Source organism: Callorhinus ursinus, unplaced genomic scaffold (assembly GCF_003265705.2).
Source record: "Callorhinus ursinus isolate GAN/ISIS: 27379988/994484 unplaced genomic scaffold, GSC_fseal_2.0 scaffold22, whole genome shotgun sequence".
NCBI classification, from domain to species: domain Eukaryota; kingdom Metazoa; phylum Chordata; class Mammalia; order Carnivora; family Otariidae; genus Callorhinus; species Callorhinus ursinus.
The window spans coordinates 23,176,537-23,197,218 of record NW_027397084.1 but is presented as its reverse complement, the minus strand read 5'-3'; the positions used below and the strand labels follow the sequence as shown (position 1 = coordinate 23,197,218).

The 20,682-nt window shown below is 33.6% G+C and overlaps 1 protein-coding gene across 1 annotated transcript in view; it reads left to right on the top strand.

Annotated features, from left to right (window-relative positions):
* Positions 1-18,919, top strand: part of LMBRD1 (LMBR1 domain containing 1) — a 126,531-nt gene extending 107,612 nt beyond the window's left edge. Inside the window, exons 15-16 of the mRNA XM_025890619.2 lie at positions 16,611-16,702; positions 16,844-18,919. Of these exons, the coding sequence (XP_025746404.1) occupies positions 16,611-16,702; positions 16,844-16,960 (209 nt within the window). The 3' untranslated portion in view covers positions 16,961-18,919. The remainder of the gene's footprint in view (positions 1-16,610; positions 16,703-16,843) is intronic.
* Positions 18,920-20,682: the final 1,763 nt, after the last annotated feature.

Below are 20,682 nucleotides of genomic sequence, written 5' to 3'. Positions count from 1 at the left end.
ATATTACTTCCAGAAAGCTGAAGGCAAAGTTGGCCTTAGTGTCAAGAACGGGAACGTAAGAATCACATCCCTGAGAAGTTGTAACCACAGAACTACCAGCTCTTTGCAGATTTGCAGTCCAAATGCACATCACCAGAATGAATTTGTTTCATTGTCATCTCAGATTGGCAAACTAGGAACATGGCACAAGTAAATATAAATGCTCGCTAGAGGGAAGAACCTTAATTCTAGGCCTCAAGGAATTCCTGCAAATGAAGACATTGGAGCCAAATATTTAAGCACACAAGGAAACAAAGCACCATGAAAGAAAGCTAGAAGAAATAGGCAGCAGGAAGAGACTCGCTAAGACCAGGTACTGGAATTATCAACACAGATTATAGAACAGAGAGCTATGATAAAAAGAATAAGACCAGGTCAAAATATTGGCAGGGAACAACAAACAGAATAAATGAAAGAAACTGTTACAGATTTGTAATGGACCCAAATACAATATTTAGAAATGAACATACAGGTAATGGGAATTAAACCCACTTCAGGGAACTGCAGTTTAAAACCACAATGAGTTCTCCATACATTATTAGTTGTAAGAGGAAATGTAGTTGCTGTCATAGGTATACATCAGAGAAACTGGAACGAAGGTACCATCATCGTGGGGCAGTGCATGACATGCCTTAGGATAGGACACCCTGAGAAGAATGGGGAAATATCAGACAAAACCAAATTGACAATTGACAAGCATGGTATAAAGTGACTAGCTTGTATGATTTAAAAATGTCAATGTCATAAAAAACAAAGAGGTTAAGGAACTGTTACTGATTAGACATGTTGACCAAAAGTAATACATGACCCTGGATTGGGTCCAATACTAGAGGATAAAAATTCTAGAAAGAATATACTGAGATAAATGGCAGAGTTGGAATATGAACTGTAAAGTTTTAAAAATATCGTATCAATGTTAAAATTCTTGAGTAGCTATATCTCTTACATATCTGGTTATGTAAGAGAATATCCTTCTGCTTAAAAAATGCTGAAATGTTAAGACGTTAAGTCACAATATATGGTTCAGAAAACATAAGTGTGTATATATTGAAAGAATGATAAAAGGGGGGAAAAAACCACATAAGACCTGCTGTACACCACCAAATGACAACTATTTTAAAAACATAGTCCCAAGTATAGGCCAAGATATGAAACTACTAAAGATAACCGTTTCTACCTACCACGTGGGGGGTATTATGCATTATGCTATTTATATAATTATACATTTTATACTGTTAAAAATTTACACTTAAATGTTATTTTTCTTAAATTCCATAAACTCAAGTTATATCCAGTGGTTCAACATGATGTATTTGCCCTACAAAATGACAGAACGTATTTTGAACATAAAAGTTACTGAATTCCCCAAGCAATTTAGAATAGAAGGTATAACTTTTTATGAAAATGAATTAATCTTTCTTGTTTATTTTTAATTTTGAATCTGCTACAAAATAATTCATCTCTTATATTTTCCTGTCACTTCTGGTATAAGTTTCTAGCATCAGATAAACCTTGATTTAATTATAGACCTATTCAGTCATGTAAAATGAGTTATTCTTGGGCTAGGTTTACAGAATGTATTCGTATTGAGGCTCTATGCAAAAGGACAGTTTAAATCCACAAAGAACATATTAAAAACTCTTCAGAAATTGAACCTCTTCTCTAAAGGCACATAGTACTTTAAAACTTACTAAAGAATTTTTTCATATTTTTAATAATCCAATTTAAGTGCAAAGATGATTTTCTATATTTGGTAATATAATCCAACTTCTTTAAACAATTTAAGATTTTTCCATAAATTTATCACCCATTTTTAATGATAGAGCAATTTTTACATTTTCTTATGTGAAGCTTTTGGTTTGAAAGCTATGAGCTGAAACAGATGGATTTTCTAACTAAAGTGGTTTCTTATGATAGTGTCAGCAACCTAGCCTTCTTCTTTCTGAAAACTTTGCAAATTTACTCTGTTAACTCTAGCATATTGTCCATTCCAGAGTATCATATTTTAACAAAACATGATGGACTGTCTAAAGTCTAAACCATTCCCAAATGCTTATCAATAATTTTTTTAAAACCTTTTTAATCCCATAAAATGTAGGGAACTGACACCAACATAATATGCTGATGTTCAACAATTCTTGGCAAAGAAATATTTCCCTGTCCCTGTGTTAAATAATACTGAGAACAAAAATAGTTTATCTGCTTGCTTCAGGGAATGCCCCTGACCATGAAACTACTAAAATAGCTTTGTTGTTCAGGAGGACTGACTTCAAGACTTCTCATTTCATTGTATCCACCAATCCAAAACTTATATTATAAACTTAGCCCAGTTCTACCCAGTTCCTCGCCTTTCAAGACCTTGATTAAAGTGGTCCAGCCCATTCCAATCCCTTAAACCTTATAAATATCCTATTTTTCCCCTTCTTGTTTTCCCTCACTATAGTTAGTCTAATAAACTTAGCTTTGCTAGTTGACAGTTAGCCTCATCATGCTGAATAATTTAAGGATTAATAATTTAATCAGTAGATTCAGAATTTTAAATGTGTTATTTTCTGCCTGCTAGTTTATCTATATGGAAACCCCTCAAACCTCAAATCTAAGACTGAACTCTTTTCCTTCCCTCTTCTACTTTTTCCACCTGTCACCTTCATGTCATGGGGTGGGAGGAGTTGTCCTATTCCTGTTCTGTGCCCACAGCTATACTTACTCAGATGGAAATCTTGAAATCATATTCACATTTTTATGCTTTTCTGATAGCTAACCAGTTTCCAAGTCCCACTGATAGAAATAGCAAACAAAAAGAAACAACTGGTTGATTATCCATTAGTGAGAATACTTGAAATAACATTACATACAATGTAATGATAAAGCTTTATGTTAGAATATAGAAAAATATATACTGTATGATGGTATGATGGTAGGTAGAACAGCGTATATATAACCTCATTTTTTATGCTGTTGCACATAAACACATCTAGAAGTCTGGCTGTTATCTCAGGGCAATGAAATTTGGACTTAAAGATAGGAAGTAATATTTACTCTTTTTTAAAAATAGATTTTCTATAATTAAAGAAAAAACATTGTTAAGCCTTTTTAAGGATGAAAATAATGACAGATAAAATAGTGCCATACATCTACCAAGTAGATACTTGTTTTAGAGAAGACTTTTTTTCCTCTCATTTTGTTGAAATGTGGAAGTAGGTTGGGTAGTTACTGAGACTTCGAAAAATTTAATTTTTGAATTCTTAGTACCGTCCTTTTCCCCAGAATATTGAATGTTTTTTTCTACTTTAGCTTTTAAGGTTCCAGGAAATTTTATTTAGAGGTCTAGGTTACTAAGCAATACTGCTCAGAGCACTTTACATGATCACTAACAATGGATTCAGGTGATTTTTTTACCCACCCACCCATACTTTGACCTGTAAGAAAAAAAAAAAAAAAAAAAAAGAAAGGAAAGGAAAAAATTGAAAAATGCTTTTTCAGGAGATGCTTATTTCTGTTTAAAAACCAGTGTTACTCTACATCAAAAACTAATGATGTATGATGATTAACATAAAATAATAAAATTTAAAAAATATATAAATGAGAAAATAAAAAAAGTGTTATTAAAGGAGTTACTATACTAGTTGATGTTTGATTTATGTAATTATAAATCAAATGCACATTTTAAGGAAAGCCAGTTATAATGGGCTGAAAATGAAGCTGCTCAAGAGATTTCATTAGAAACTAAGCCTTAAAGGCTAGGTCAAAAAAAGGACACTGCTGTTTTGTGATGACAGTATTTGTTAATGTCTCCTGTGGTGCTGCATGCCCACGTGGGTGGTCCATAAATATAATTTGAAATGAAAATGGTACCAGACTCTTACTGTGGTGATTTAAAAGGCAGATTTGAATATGGACTATCTATTTAACACCTCCTACCCCATATTGGGTGAAGCTAATTAATTTTAGCTTCCTGGAATTTTATAACTAATAAGATCCAATTCAGGATTCAGGCAGTGGCCTTTAAAAAAACACACACACAACTATATATAGTCTTTTTGTTTTATAGTCTGAAAATTTGGGGATGGGAATGGGAAAGTTAAGGGTAGTTAGATTTAGTCTCTGTAAGACAAAGATAGATTTAGTCTATAAGATGAAGATAAGTCAACTCTTAGAATTGTGATAATTTTGATAGCCTTTTTTAGAAAGTTATAGGATTTCTTTGAAGAATACATTAATAGCTATTACAATTTGCACACCTTTAGAAGATACTGACATATATTTTTTAGTAATACTGAGAGTTACAGTCCTATTTGTCTTGAAATTCTAACATAAAATTATAGATGTCTTAATTTCCAGGATTCCGTATGGTCATTTAATTTTACTACCTATTATTCCTGTGTTTTCTCATTTGACAAATGTTTATTGATGTCTGTCAGGCGGTAGTCTAGGTACTAATGATACAACAGTGACAAAACAGTCCAATATTCCTGTCCCCATGAAGCTTACTTAGTAGAAGGAGTGGTGCCCAGAAGTATGGATGATTTAAAATTTTGAGTAGAAAGGAAATTCTTACTGAGAAACTGTCATTTGAGCACAAAGACCTTAACCAAGTGAGGAGCAAAGGCAGCTATGTGGGGAAGACCATTCTAGACCCGGAGTAACACCAAGTGCAGAGTGGAGGTAGGCTGGAGGAAGTAGAGGAACAATGAGCAGTCAAGTTTAAGGACTTTAGCTTTTACTTTCAGATGCAAGATTGTGAGCAGACGAATGATATGATATTCTCGAGGGATCACTTTGATTACTGCGTTGCATATGGACCAGGGCTTGGCACACTTTTTCTGTAGAGGATAAGATAGCAAATATTTTAGGCTTTGTGAGGCACACTGTTCAACTCTGCCATTGCAGTATAAAAGCTACCATAGACAGTACACTATGGATGGCCATGGACATGTTCCAGTAAAACTTACAAAAACAGGCTACCCTTGGGTTATAATTTGCCAATCCCTGAGATATAGACCATAATAAACCCAAGGACAAAAACAGGTTGACAGGAAGCTTTTGCAGTAATCAACAGAGAGCTTGTGGTGATGCAGGTGGCAAGAAGTGGTCAAATGCTGATGTATTTTGAAGGTGGAGCCAATAGGATTTGCTGAGAAATCTGCTACAGAATAGGAGAGAGAAAGGGTCAGGGGTGATGCCTATGTTTTTTAGCATTTTAATTAGAAAATGTTACTTAATGTTTTATATCCTACTTATTAGGTAATATCTAGAATAATTGTCTTTAAAATCTACTTGTAGCTATTAAAATTATCCTTTTTTTTTTTTCTTTAAGCCTGTTTGACTTTGTTTTGTTCCTGGTATTCCTTCCTAAATTGAGGACTATTATCTTAATAGTTATCTTAATAGGTTATCTTAACCTATTAACTTCTTAGTCTCACTGTTGGTCATTGCACATTTTCTCTTTAGATTCCCCTCACAGCTGAGAGCAAGTGTGGTCATGTGGTATGTGGGGTTAGGACATTACCTCGTGGTCAAGAAAGCAAGCAAAATAAAGATGTTAGCCTGTTAGCTATCTATGGGTAGCTCTGTAAGACTTACCAATCCTGTGAAAATAATATACAGAGCCTAGCTTATTTTGGTAATGTGTTTATTAAAATGTTTAAAATGAATAGTTCTTGATGAAGTCTATATAATCTATTAGATAAAGCCTTTGAACTATACTTACTGACCTCACTATTTCTCACACTACCACCATTCTAAGTACACTTACCTTCGTTCGCTTTCTCCACACCCAGTCAGTTGCTACATCTCACATGAATTGCTGTACCTTTTAACTAGTGCTCCACTCTGACCCACACTACATAGTGCTGTTAGCTTAATTGTTCTGAAGCAGTGATTATCAAACTTACACGTGATCTGAGTCTTGAAGGCTTGTTAAACACAGATGGCAAATTTTTGATTCAGTAAATCTGAGGTGGGACTCCAGGATTTTCTGAGGGTTCTGGTCTGGGAGCCACACTGTGGAAACCACTGTTCTAAAGTAGTCTGATAATGCCATTCCTCCAATAAAAACCTTAAGTGCCTCTCCCCTCATCATCTGACAAATTCAGTCTACGATTGAAGGACTACCTCTGTTTTTTCATACATTTTCTGAACATGGTCATCTTTTCCACCTTTGCTTTTCAGTTGTTTGTCCTTGAAATATCACAACTAGTTTCTATGCTGCCCACCCATTTTCATCACTCAGAGTCCTATCTAATGTTTATTTCAAACCCGACCCTCTTTTTTGAACCTCTGCACATGTTCAGTCTCTTTTTATCCTTCGAATTCCCATGACATTTACTTTTTATGACATTACCTTACTCTGTCTTAATTTATAGTAATTTATATATCATATCTCTCTTCCACATTAATTTTCTTAAGTAATCTCTTTGCCCAACGTGGGGCTCAAACTCACAACCCCTAGATCAAGAGCTGTATGCTTTACTGACTGTGAACCACCCAGGTGCCCCTGTTCTACTCTTTTATAGGAACTTAAGCTCCTTGAGGATAATAAAATATATTTTTCTGTCTCCCTCAAAACAACAGTTTCTAGAATTAAGCCAGTTTTTTTTATTTGTTATTTTTTTGTCTTTTTAAAAAATGTTATTAAAGTATCATAAGATATTAGTATGCCTATTATCTTGTAGCTTCTTGCTTTATCTGTTGGATGAAATCCATTGTACCTTCTAAGTACCTACTGACTTCCTTTTCTTATTTGGATCCATTGTTTTCTGATTCTGCTGCTCATCTATAAGGTTATAATTTCTGTTCATTGGACTTTTGATGCATTATAAGCCATATCTTTTTTCTTGATTTCCTCCCCCAAGCCCCTAGTTTTTCTTGAGTTAAAAAAAAAAAGAAGACATGCTTTGTGTGAAATACACATCTGAAAATACCTTGTATGTCTGAAAAGTACTTTGCCCTCAGCTGAAATAATTGATGGGTTAATTTGGTTGTGCTTAGAATTCTACATAAGAAATTATTTATTTATTTATTATTAAATTATTTATTATTATTTATTAAAGAACTTTAAGGCATTGCATCATCATCTGCCTTTCATTTTTAATCTTTTGAAGCTAACTTGATAAGTTCTCTTTTCTCCACTCTCTCTTGGGGAGCTTATCTTCATTAGTGCTGAATATCTTCAGTTGATCATCTGTCTTATCTGTATTTCATATTTTATGCCTATCATTTTACTTTGGATTCTTGAATATGTGTTTAGCTTTATCTTCAAACTATATCCTAAATTTTTTATTTCTTATAACAAAGTCTTAACTTTCCTCAAATACTTGTTCTGATCTTTTTCAAGCATCCTTGTTTTATGGATGTTATATCTTCTTCAATACCTGAAGGTACTAAACATTTTTCTTAATGGTTTCCTTTAAATAAAATTACAGTTCTGTTTATCTTGGAACAATTCTGTTTATCTTGTTCTTTGTCCTTCATGCTGATATTTTCTATATATGTCTGATGATGTATTTCATATTTATGTTAATATGTATTTAAGTATCAGGAACTTCTAGGAAGCCTCATTATAGGAACTCTGTGACTGAGGTTTCTAGTGATCCTTAAATTATATTTTAAAATAAATGGGTGCCTGGGTGGCTCAGTCGGTTAAATGTCTGCCTTCGGCTCAGGTCGTGATCCTAGGGTCCTGGGATCAAATACCACATCGGGCTCCCTGCCCCGTGGGGAGCCTGCTTCTCCCTCTGCCTCTCTCTCTCATTCTGTCTCTCATGAATAAATAAATAAAACCTTTAAAAAAAAAAAACAAAATAAATGGAAGGGAAACCAGTTGTTTTATTAGAGACCTTTTAAGTGTGTCTTTTCATCTTCCAGATTGTTGAAATCTCTCATCACCTGATGGCTTTCTTCCCATTCTATTTGCTGTTAAGAGATTGCTGCGGGCTTTATTCCTATACTGTAACTTTAATGAGGTCCTGGGAAGGACAAGAAACAAATGACTGGGTCCAGTCTGTCATCTTGAACCAAAAAGCTTGGTTTGCAAAAGATTGAAATAGTTCTTCATGGTTAAGTACTGTAAATTTATAATCTTTTACTTGGCAGATAATAAGTTTGTGAATTGATAGCTTTATTTGGTTTAAATCTACTCATCAAATGCTACCATACCTTGGTCTTCATTGTCTGTATTTGGCTTCAGATAACTGACTGAACAGAAGAGACTACTATATTAGTTAGCTGTGAGTTTATCAATTTGCCACAGGAAGTACAACTGTTAAAGAAACTAGAGGCTCAGGGTTAGTGAATTCTCACCAGAGAGAAAGAATCTGTATGGAAAACCAAATTTATAGTCACAAAGTTTCTAAGTAGGCATGGATGTCAAGAAGAGGGCCTCATTGATCTTATTGGCTGGTATCATCCAGCTGAGATAGCCTGATGTATTGTGCCCATTGTCAAGTGAGGTTGCCATGCAGACCAGAAAATTAGGTATTGACCAGAGCATCATTTTTCTTGGATTTTGCTTGAAATCCAGAAAGTCTCTTGATGTTAAAGTTCTTTTTCTAGGTGACATTTTGATTGTGTTGATAAAAGTTCAACTAAGAATAGTAAAGTTAATTAGGTATAAGCTTTCTAAGTTCTCTGGAGTCTGTGCCAAAGCCAACCTAGGTAATTTTGTGAAACATACAGAGATTCTTGTTCAAGGTTGCTAACTCCTAAAACTGTCTTTTCTTTTAAAAAAAAAAAATCACATGTAGATTTCTCTCTAAATTTAATTCTCAAAAGGTCTGTCTATCCTGTCACTATATACCACAAGCACATATTATCTCATTGTCATTTACAAAGAAACTGATACTTAGAAAGTTAAATGACGCACCCCAGAATCTCATGGTATATGTGACAGACTCAAGAACTAAATCTCACTTTTCTGTCTCTAACTTTAATATTTTCTGCTATACTCATTGAACTATTATTGTTTTCTGAAAAAAATAAAGTAGTGGAAAACAATTGTTTTCTGTTTCTGTTTTATATTTGACTGTCCTTGGTCAATTAAGACTAATAGATAGTAAATCTTATTAATTTAGAGTTTACTAATAAGTTTGTGATATTTCTACAGGTTATATGCTAATGCTTACCTTTGTAGCTCCTTTTTTATAAATTTTATATGGCCAGTGAGTAATACATAGGAAATTAGGAACATTCTTTCTTGGAGCACTACATATTATAGTACTTTTGAAATACCTTAGTTACATAAATGTAATCAGAGCTCAACACAAGTTATACTTGTTCTTAAAAATAATCACTGTAAAACTCAATCTTTAAGATAAAACATCTGGCAAGTTCTATCTTCATTAACCTGATACAGTTTGTGTATTCATAAAATATAATAAAACTATTTCCTTTAGAATTTCTGTGATTCTTTATGTTTATCAATTCTTTCCCTTTTACCCATCCCCCAGTGAAATTTAACAAAATATTGATTTAACTGTACACCATTTGTTAAATTTTCAGATAAACATAAAACTTTGGTTTTTATTACATATTTCAATTTTTTCTGCCCTTTTTTTTATTTGGATGTGTGTTGTGAGTATCTCAGAACTTTTCATGTGTATGTATTTTATATGCTATAAGTCATTTGACAGTAAAACAGTGATTAACTGGGATTTTACTTTCAGATTCTTTCAATCCAACCTTTTTTTTCTATCCTGACCTCACATTTTCACTTGAATTGTCTTCTGACTTAGTGAACTCTACTCTCAATCTCTTTTGCTAGTCTATACTCCACTCATGTAATTCTCTTTCTTAAAATCACTATAAATAATTCCTAATCATATCACAATAAAGTCAAGCTCCTTAGTCTGTATACAGTTAAGACTTACATGTCTATTTTAAATATTCAGTGGTATCAAGACCCTAATCAGAAATCAAAGTTAGCATAATCATGGACAATCAGGAGAAGAAAATAGAGCTATCCTATGACCCAGCAATTGCACTATTGGGTATTTACCCCAAAGATACAAATGTAGTGATCCGAAGGGGTACGTGCACCCCAATGTTTATGGCAGCAGTGTCCACAATAGCCAAACTATGGAAAGAGCCAAGATGTCCATCAACAGATGAATGGATGAAGTGGCATTCTAAACAGTCCAATCTTCTGCCAGTTTTTTTGTCATTAGGCAAACAAAATAGTCGCTTTAAAGTTCGTTTTCCATGGTACATGAGTTTTCTCAAAGGCCTTCTTTTATGTGCATATGTAATATGAGGATTTGTTTTACAAATAACGTACAAATATAGAGTGTAATTAATTCTAAATTGATTTCAGGTGAAGGTATAACATGGTGATGACTTAATTGTGGCTTAAATCAACACTAAATGTTTTAAAAATATATTTAAAGTAGAAGGTGTGATTTATCGTAGTTAATAACCAAAGTTATCTTAGTGGCAGTCAGCATACATTAACAACGGCATACCAAATAATCTAAAAGGAAACAAGAAATATATAATATAAAATTTATCAGGTATATTTATAAAGGTTGCTGTTACATGAAAAACAGATTTAATTGCACTTTCTGTTATTTATTTGATGATAAGTGAGAAGTGATGGAGGAAGGGTAGTAGTGTCAGTATTCAAAAGACTTTTGATTTTATTCATGTGCTCCAGATGTCCTTTCTTGGCTCTTTTAATTTTGATCTTTTTTGTGCAGCCGCCTTGTCATCAGAAAAAAATGTTTTATCTAACCCCTATTTTAATTTTTCATTGTTAACAGTACTCTTTAGTTTAATTAGAACTTTTATATGTCCTTTTGAGGAACAACAGTCAGAAGTTTCCTGAACACTTTTGATTTTAGAACACAGTCCTTAAATGAAACATCCAGTGATTGAAATTTACTTTGAAGGTTGAACCAAATTCAAAATACTTAATTATAATTTTTTAAATAACTGCAGAAAGACATCTATAGTTCTCCTAGGTATCTGTGATTCAGGTAAACAGCTAGAAGATGGCAGATGGTGAGGTAAGAAGCCCCCTGTGTTTATTCAGTGTGGAATCATCACTTGGATATAAAATAAAGGCATGCTCTTATTAACCAGAATTCTTCTGTGGTCATATACCACTTTATATAAATATAAACATAATGACAGATACATATAAAGATAGCTATAAAGAGTTGTTACATACTTGTATGTATGGATTTGTGGTCTAGTGTCAGTTTTCAACAACAAAGCAGAACACTAACAATGACTACCTTTTAATCCTATGTTAGAAGGTTTTTGTCAAATCTACAACCTTTGAAAATGGTAAACATGTAAAATAATGTGATAGGAAAAATAAGGTATATCTATTGTGGTGGGCAAAAGAGTCAGTGACTATAAACCAATTTCAAATGTCACTGAATGAATTATTAGACCTCTGTGGAAAAATGATTTGATTTGACTTGCTTCTGCCAGCTCAGCCTGTCTTAAAATCCCTGTTCTGGCCCTGAAATTTCTAATTCGGTGAATTTTTGACTCCCAAAGTATCTTTAAGTATGGCAGTGGATAATAGAACTTTTATTTTTTAAGTTTAGAACATTGTAACAATGCTGAGAAGGTTGAATGACTTTTTTCAAATATGTTTATACTTGTAAGATGAAGCTCATGTAATACTTAAGCCATGGAACATACTGTTCTTGTTTTTAAAATAATTGTGAATAGGCATTTTTTGCATAAATCCCAGCTTGTCCCTCTCATCATTTTTGAAACATTCAAATTGGTTATTTTTATTTAAAGGCATATTACTATTTAGGAGATAGCATATTACTGAATTATATACATTCGAATTTCATCAAATTCATTTATATCTGTATTTGTAACTGAACCAATGCAAGTTTGCTCCTTGGTGAGTCAAAAACTGCACCAGATTGAGTCGTTGCACAAAGAAGACTTATTTGTAGCAAATGAGATCATGAGGAATGGCTTCCAAAGCTGTGACTCCTCAAGAGGGGGTGAATGAATACCTTTTGTTTAGGGTTAGGATGAATGAATAGATAGGGAAGCCTTGTCATTGTATGTAGAGATAAGCATAAGGTCACACATGCACCTTAAGAAAACGTGTATATGTGTAGTAGATGTTATGTAAATGAGCCCGTGGTTCCTCTTTGGGCAGAGATGTTAGTATTATAATGAGGTAAAGGTAATTGCTAGTTATTCCAAGGGTTACTCCTTGGTCCATCTGCACAGGCACAAGTTAGGGTTTCAGCTCAAATGGTTTGGGTGGTCTGGGCCAGTGCGAGGTCTTGTCAGGGCAGTTGCCATCACCTGAGAGGTGGTTTCCAGTTTCATTTGCCTGAGTTAAGAGATAAGCCAGAAAGAAGAGTTTAAGGAAGAATATAAAATAGAGATTTGTGAATATAAGCAGGTGGACAGTAAAGGTCAGGTGTTGGGGTCTAGCTGGTGAAACTTTGACTATAGATACAGAAAAATAATGTCCACTTGAGCAGCTCTTGAGAACTGTATTCTTTATCATGGGTTCAGTTATACCTTGAAGTGGAAAAGAAATTAATATTAACTGCACTTTGTATGGAGATTTTTGTCTCTTTTGGTCTTTAAAATGACCCTGTAAGGAAATATGGTGATACCTCTATTTTACAAGCGTGGAGTCTAAACAGTTCAGATTTTCCTATTCACATGGCAAAGAAGTAGCCAAATAATACTTGACACTAAGTTTCTCAGAGACCAGAGTCTGGGCTCTTCCTTTACCGTACCGGACATTTTAGTTATACTTTCATTTTCAAGATATATGCAAGTGTCTTGTTTTGACATCCTTGGAATCTTGTCAGATTTTAGTTAAATAATGTCTTTTTCATTGTGCCATTTTAGTGAGTATGGAGTAGCATCTCATTGTAGTTTTGATTTGCATTTCCCTGATGACTACTGATATTGGACATCTTTTGGTGTGCCTGTTGGCCATTTGGATGTCTTCTTTGGAGGAATATCTATTTAAATCCTTGGTTCATTTTTTGTTTAGTTGGGTTGTCTTTTATTATTTAGTTGTAAGAGTTCTTTATATACTCTGGATACAAGTCCCTTATCAGGTACATGATTTACAGTTTGTTTTTCCCATTCTGTAGGTTGGTTTTTGTTTTGTTTTGTTTTTTGTTTTTTGTTTTCATTTTCTTGGTGATGGTGGTAAAGCCCAATTTTTATCCTCACTTTTCTGAGTTTTGAAAGTACCCCATATGGACACAGCCCTTTGGATGTAGCTGTTTATTGACTGCCATGGCATGAACCAGGAATATATCTATACTTAATACAGATTCTAGATTTCAAATACTTTTTTAGTAATTTCAAGCTTATTATTACTTGTGGTTCTTGCACTCACATCATCAAAAAGTAATACTTTTCAGAACTTGACAGTTCATAATTTTGAAGAGAGGATGGCATTCTTTTTTGATTCATAATTGCAAAACATTTCCATTTTTAGATTTGTAAATGCCAATGATCAAATCACTTAATTTTTTCATTTCCACATGATATTTTTTCTTCCAGACACTTTTGTATACATGCTTGCCTTCAGCCTTTGTTCATTTGTTAACCATATCAAATAAATTTTGGTGCACAAATGTAAATGATGAAAGAATATTGTTACATATCTTTCCAGCAAAATGGTATGATCCGAGTTCCTGTTGCATGTTATTGCACAATGAAGTCCTAACTGTTGAATAACTAATTGGATAGAAATATCAGTATTTCCTTTTTGCCCTTAGAAATGTTTTATTCATTTATCAGTTCTTGGGTTTGAAAAAATTCATGTAGGATATTGTTATCTGTAGGCTCATAGTCTGAGATTTCACTTAACACCAATTTTACCATTATTATTGGAAACTAGATTGTTACTATCTGTCTCTTTGCATTTGTTTCCTGGCTTGTTTCTAATATTTATGAAGCATCTTTATCATTTTTCTTCTCTTTGTCATAGTGAAAAATAAAAGATCTCAATTCTCAAAAAGAAAGTGTATTATTTAGCAATATAATTTTTAAATAAAATACCCCTTTTAAAACATTTAGCTTGCTTTAGCAGTTATATTGAATATGAATGCCAGGTACACGGGTACTTTGGAATACTCAGGCTTATCTAATGGAAAAAGTGACAAATTGAATACAGGCATACCCCGTTTTATTGCGCTTCACTGTACTGCACTTTGCAGATACTACATTATTTACAAATTGAAGGTTTGCAGCAACCCTGCGTGAACACATCTGTTGGTACCATTTTACAACAGCGTTTGTTCAATTCATGTCTCTGTGTCACATTTGGTAATTCTCATAAAATTTCCAACTTTTTCATTATTATTATATTATGGTGATCTGCAATCAGTGATTATGAGTTCCTGAAAGCTCAGGTGATGGTTAGATTTTAGCAATAAAGTATTTTTTTAATTAAGGTATATACATTGTTTATTTAGACAATGTTATTGCACATTTAATAGACTACAGTCTGGTGTAAACATAACTTTTGTATGTACTGGGAGACCAGAAAGTTCATTTGATTCGCTTTAGTGCAATATTCACTTTATTGAGGTGATCTGGAACCTAACCTGCAATCTCCAAGGTAAGCCTGTAGTTATATTACTTTGAAACAAGTTCTATAATAGAGGTGAGAATAAAATATTAGGGGAGCAGAGTATGACTAACAACTTTCCCTGTCTAGGTATCTCCTCTGCTAGACTGAACTCCCAGCACAGCACCCAGCTATAATGTTGGGTGCTAGTTACCATAGGAGAGGAGAGAAACATTTATTCAGCCACTACTGCTTGAAATCTTCTTGGTTTTTGTTAGGAAGTTTTGAATATTCCTTCTAGACTTTTCTGTTGAGGAAGAGAGCAAAAATTTGAAGGAGGCCCTTGTGGGGATGGGGATCAATAGGTTATCATTAGATTGGTGTTCCCAGCTTGTGAAAGGAAGATATTGCCTCTTTATTAAACTGCATGTTTCTCTGCCAGAAAAAAAGATTTTGTCCAGTTGGTATTGGGTAATTCAGAAGTAAATGTTGAAGTATAGTGGAAGGGGTTAAAGTAGATAAGATTTAGATTATCTATATACTTATATAACATATTTAAAACTTTACATAACAAGTCTTGTATAAACTATAACCTAAAGACTACTTTTCATAAAACCATGTGATAGCCCCCAAAGTAAAGTATATTAGAACCCTTGTGTAATAAACTGGGTTACAGAATTCCCAGCTCAATTTTATGTTTTAAGAGAAAATAGCACTTATTTATTGACACTGAGAAGAGAGTTCATAAAATTAGAAATCAGTAGTATATTTTCTTAATCAGCAGTAGGATGTGATATTAGTCTCCTAATTGCATGTGGAATTTCTTGCCATTGTCAATTTTGGTTAAAATATGCAGAAGTCATAATCTTTTTTGTAATTAATAGACTAAAAAGAAGTTGCCTTGTAAGATAAGGATTTTCTTCTGTAATGAGTAAAGGCCCTCTGAAATTTGAAAGGTTAGAATCCTCTATTAGCTGCAGAATATATGATTTTTCAGTCAGATACATTATATTGTGCTGCCCCAGACCCTTCTGAATGGTTTAAATAAACAAGTATTTCCTTAGATATTATTTCTCAGATATATGTCTGAGATTGTCTCAGATATATGTCTGAGGATTTTGGAACATAATGGAAATAACGAATTTGGATAAAATTAGTATGGAGTCTGACACAAATATTAAATAACCAGTCTCCACTATCTCTTTAAAGGTTGCATTTTTTTTTTTAAATATATGATTGATTTTTGGTATATGATTGATTTTTAATTCAAGCTTAAAAACTAAATTTCAAACAGTAAGCATATCCATAAATAACAATTTTGTATTTCTTTAGAAGCAGCAACCTTTTCATGCTAGCATTCTTTTTTTTTAATTTTTTCTTTTAAAGATTTTATTTATTTATTTGAGAGAGGGAATGAGATAGAGCATGAGAGGGGGGAGGGTCAGAGGGAGAAGCAGACTCCCTGCTGAGCAGGGACCCCAATGTGGGACTCGATCCTGGAACTCCAGGATCATGACCTGAGCCGAAGGCAGTCGAGTCGCCCAACCAACTGAGCCACCCAGGCACCCTCATGCTAGCATTCTTAAAAAGAAAAAAAAATAAATCTCAAAACACCTCTCAAATTTGAGCTGTCCTGAGAATTGGATTCTTAGAAAAGTACAAGTTAATTATAATCACATCTGATTACTTAGTTCATTTTTTTTTTCTTATCTTTATCTGTTTTGGTTTAGGACATGTCTGGAACTCCAGTTTAAAATGCTTCTTCTATTTCAAATATATTGAACTATCCAATATAATTTTTCTTATCCTAAAAGCCAGGATTACATTGGTGGCATTCCTTTTTTTAAATGTCATATTATTTGGTAATTTAATACTATACTAAATTCTGGAGGAGTGGGCTTTGGAGAAAAACCTAGATTTCAGTCCAATCTCTAACACTTACTGACTGTATGATCTTGGTCTTTAGTTTTGATTAATAATCTTTTAGATAAATTTTTAATAGTCCATTTCAAGAAAGAAACTGTGTTGTCCTTTATTTGCTTTATAGATCAGTGTACTGTTACCCGGACATACCTGTTCCTTCACAAGTTCTGGTTCTTTAGTGCTGCGTACTATTTTGGTAACTGGGCCTTTCTTGGGGTAAGTAGTACAGGTATCCTGGGGATGATGTGATCCTTAATTGCTCATTTGTATCACAGTAGTGCCATTGGATTTTAAATTCATTATTTCCTGAATGATCTTAAATTTAAGAAATAACACGTAGCTTATTTAAATTTACAGGTATTCTTGATTGGATTAATTGTTTCCTGTTGTAAAGGGAAGAAATCAGTCATTGAAGGAGTAGATGAAGATGATTCGGACATAAGTGATGATGAGCCCTCTGTCTATTCTGTTTGACAGCTTCTGTCTTAGGGGTTTTATAAGGCTGACTGAATGTCTATTATGCATTTTTAAAGTGTTAAACTAACATTAGGATGAACTGACTAGCTTTCATCAAAAATGGGAGCATGGCTATTAAAAAAACTATATTTTTTATGTTATCTGAAGTAACATTGTATCATAGATTAACATTTAAAATTGCTATAATAATTCTATGTAAATATAAAACTGTGGACTTGGTGAGGGAATGTTTGTGGAAATTTTTTTTCTCTAGTGTATAATACTGTTGAATTGATTAAAAATCTTCCAGAATTAATATTCCCTTTTGTCACTTTTTAAAAGCGTAATAAATCACTTGTATCTGTGCCTTTGGGTCTCTAGAGTAATGTGGAATTCTAAAGTTCTATAACTGATTGTCTAAATATAATACAATATAGCTGATAAATAAATGTTACTCCTCTATGCAACTTGTTTTCTATTTTCTACATTAAATCATTAATGCCATTCAAATATATTTCATGAGCAGATCTCAAGCTACTTGGTGCTGTGAGACCATGGCATTCCAAGATGAATTGTATTGTTCAGATATTAATCCTTTAGATATCTTACCACCTCTATAGTATTTAAGGCATATATATTGTTGTAGGTAGCTAACGTCAAAATTTGCCTTCCAACATGAATGGGAGTGCTGTCAAGAATAAATGATCTTGGAAAAAAAATCAGTTTACTGATTAGTTTAAGATATGTGACATTGGGTTCCCTGGGTGGCTCAGTCAGTTAAGCATCCAATTCTTGATCTCAGCTCAGGTCTTGATCTTAGGGTCATGAGTTCAAGCCCCACATTGGGCTCCTCACCAGGCATGGAGCCAACTTGTATGTGACATCATATTTTGGCTTTAAAGGTATTTTTTCATTCCAAAGATTTATACTTTTCAAAGGGATAAGGAATATTATATAATATTGATAGGGTATTTTGAACACACTTTGGGTAGTGAGAAATCATTAGAAATGGTATTGTAGTTTACTCACATAGCAATCAGAACTCATAAAAAGCATAAATTAGAACCCATAAAAAATACATCTTTGAAATAGAATATTAACTTTCTGAAAAAGTCTTAGGAATCAACAACCATCTCCTACTTAATTCTTCTTGCCTTAATTTTTATATTACTTTACTCTGTTCTGATTCTTTGTCTAGGTATACCTTCATAGCCTTCTGTTTTTATTTTGCATTTTTCTGGACAATCTCCTATACCCTTGGTTTCCATCTATATTATTATATCATATCATATATGTCATATTGTTAATATATCTGTATTATTTTTTCCTAAACTCCAAAGTTTAACTTACCTGTTAACTGGAAATTATGACTTCAGTTACAACTTGAACTCCTCATTTTTCTGGGCATACCAAGCCTCCTTCTCCTTCTTATCATTTTTGTTTTTGTTTGTTTGTTTTTGTTTTTGTTTTTATAAATGGCACCAGCATATACCTCATTGCCTAAGCCAGAAATCAAGCAGAGCTTCTTATTTCCTGTATATCCCTAACTCATCAACCAATCAAGTATTTGATTTCTACTTCTTAAGTATCCTTCTGTTTGTCCTTTCTTCTCCATTCTTATTGCCAGTCACTGTGTTTTAGATTGAGTTGTGTTCCCTCAAAATTCTCTGGTTGAAGTCCTAACTTCAAGTACCTGAGAATATGACTGTATTTGAAGATGGGGCCTTTAAAGAGGTAATTTGGTAAAAGGAGGCCATTAGGTAGGGCCTAATCCAGTATGACTGGTGCCCTTCTGAGAAGAGGAAGAGGCATCAGGGATGTATATACAAGAGAGAAAAAGACCGTATGAGGACACAGAAGGAGGTCATCTGCAAGCCAAAAAGAGAAGCCTCTGGAGAATTAAACCCTGCCAGCATCTTGATCTTGGACTTCCAGCTTCTAGAACTGTGAAAAAATAAATTTCTATTGTTTAAGCCACACAGTTTGTTGTATTTTGTTATGGCAGCCCTAACAGAGTAATACACACTACTTCTTGAACTTTCTCAGTCGATTTTGTGCCAAGTCCTGACTTCTTTCAGTCTTTCCTTGATAATGAAAATATAAATCAGATTATTTCATTTCTTTCCTGTGAAAAGTTTTCAGGTATTTTAGAATGAAATCCTTTTTTGTCATGTGGTGGATAAAGCCTTTCTGGTGTATTTCTTCCCTGACTATCCTGCTTTCTCTGCTATCATTACACTGGTTATTTGAGCAAAATATCTCAGCATTATCCAAATGGCTCTGATTTCTCACATCTCCTCTCTGTTGAACTGTTCCTTCTTCCTATGATACCCTTCCCTTCCTTTTGTCTAAGAAAATCCTTATTCTTGAAATCTCAGCTTTAACATTATCTGTTCTAGTACCTCTCCCCTAAGTCTCCCAGGCAGTTAGGTGGTTTAAAAGTCTTTACTCACATGGCACCCTGTACAGTGTGTTGTGATTTATTGCTTTCATGTCTCCTGCCTCTGGACAGTAAGTCCTTGAATACCCCTCTGGGTTTGTCATCCTTGGTGCCTAGAATAGTTCTTTGCACATGGAAAGCACACAGTTGATAGGTGAATTTGCTAGTTACAAGCTCTAAGTCTGAATATATGGATTAAGCCTATATAAACTGCATTAGCTTAAGGGGAATGTATATTTAGCCTATTTTTAAGATTTATTTATTTATTTTGAAAATACTGCTGTATTTGTCTTGAATATTACATATACATTTTACTACTGCTAGGAAGTTTTTTTTTATTTGTGTCAGACCAACCTCTTAGCTTTTTATTTGGCTAGTTGTATTTTTTAAATATGTTTTTCTTCTTAGATTCTATACATTTGCTTCTTGCCTATTTAGAAGTTTACTTTTGCTCTAACAAAGTTTTTTTTTTTTCCTCCCCTATCAGTCATGGAATGGCTTTAACTTTATATTTTATGAAGTTGACTTAAGTGTTGTGACTTCACTAATGAAGGACATATTTTCTTTGAAGTCCTCTGAAAGTGCCTAATTTAGAGATGATCCATAGTGATCACTTTCTAAAAGGTCAAGGCCCTCTTATTTCATGCAAACCTCATACAAGTAATTAATTTGTTCAGCCATGCAACAAGGTACTGGCAAAATAAGGACCCTGGAACTGACTTCTGTCTCTTGCCACTATACCAAAGGAAATGAAAATGCATATTGTATTTTTTTTTTAAGTAAAAGGAAAAAAAGAAGCTCCAGGAAAAACAGGCAATACAAGAAAAGAATGTTTCAATGTATACTACTGAGCTCTTCAGTGAATGATAGCTACAGTAATATACTGTTTTAGAATTAATCCATAGAACATAGTAGACATTGATTATAGCACTGAATGTAAATATCAACCTTGACAATGTAAAAAGACAGCTGTTAAAAATGGGAAGGTTGAAAGAGCTGGTGGAAGAAGACCTAAGGGGAGAGGGTATTAATATCCTTCCTTCAGGAGAGTGGTAAAGGGGGGACATGAAGAAAGAAATTGAGACACTGTCTCTGGGAGAGGGAGCAAAGAGGGAGCATATTAAGATTATAAAGATAAAAATTATAAAGATAAAGGTAACCAACAAAGCATCATTAAATACTAATAATTTGGTGGCTTGGGGAAGAAAAGAAAGCAAGGGGAAACTGTCTCAAGCAGGCAACATTCTCTTTTGCCATGGGAAGTCAGTAGATATTTAAGATGGATAAACTTAGAAATAGC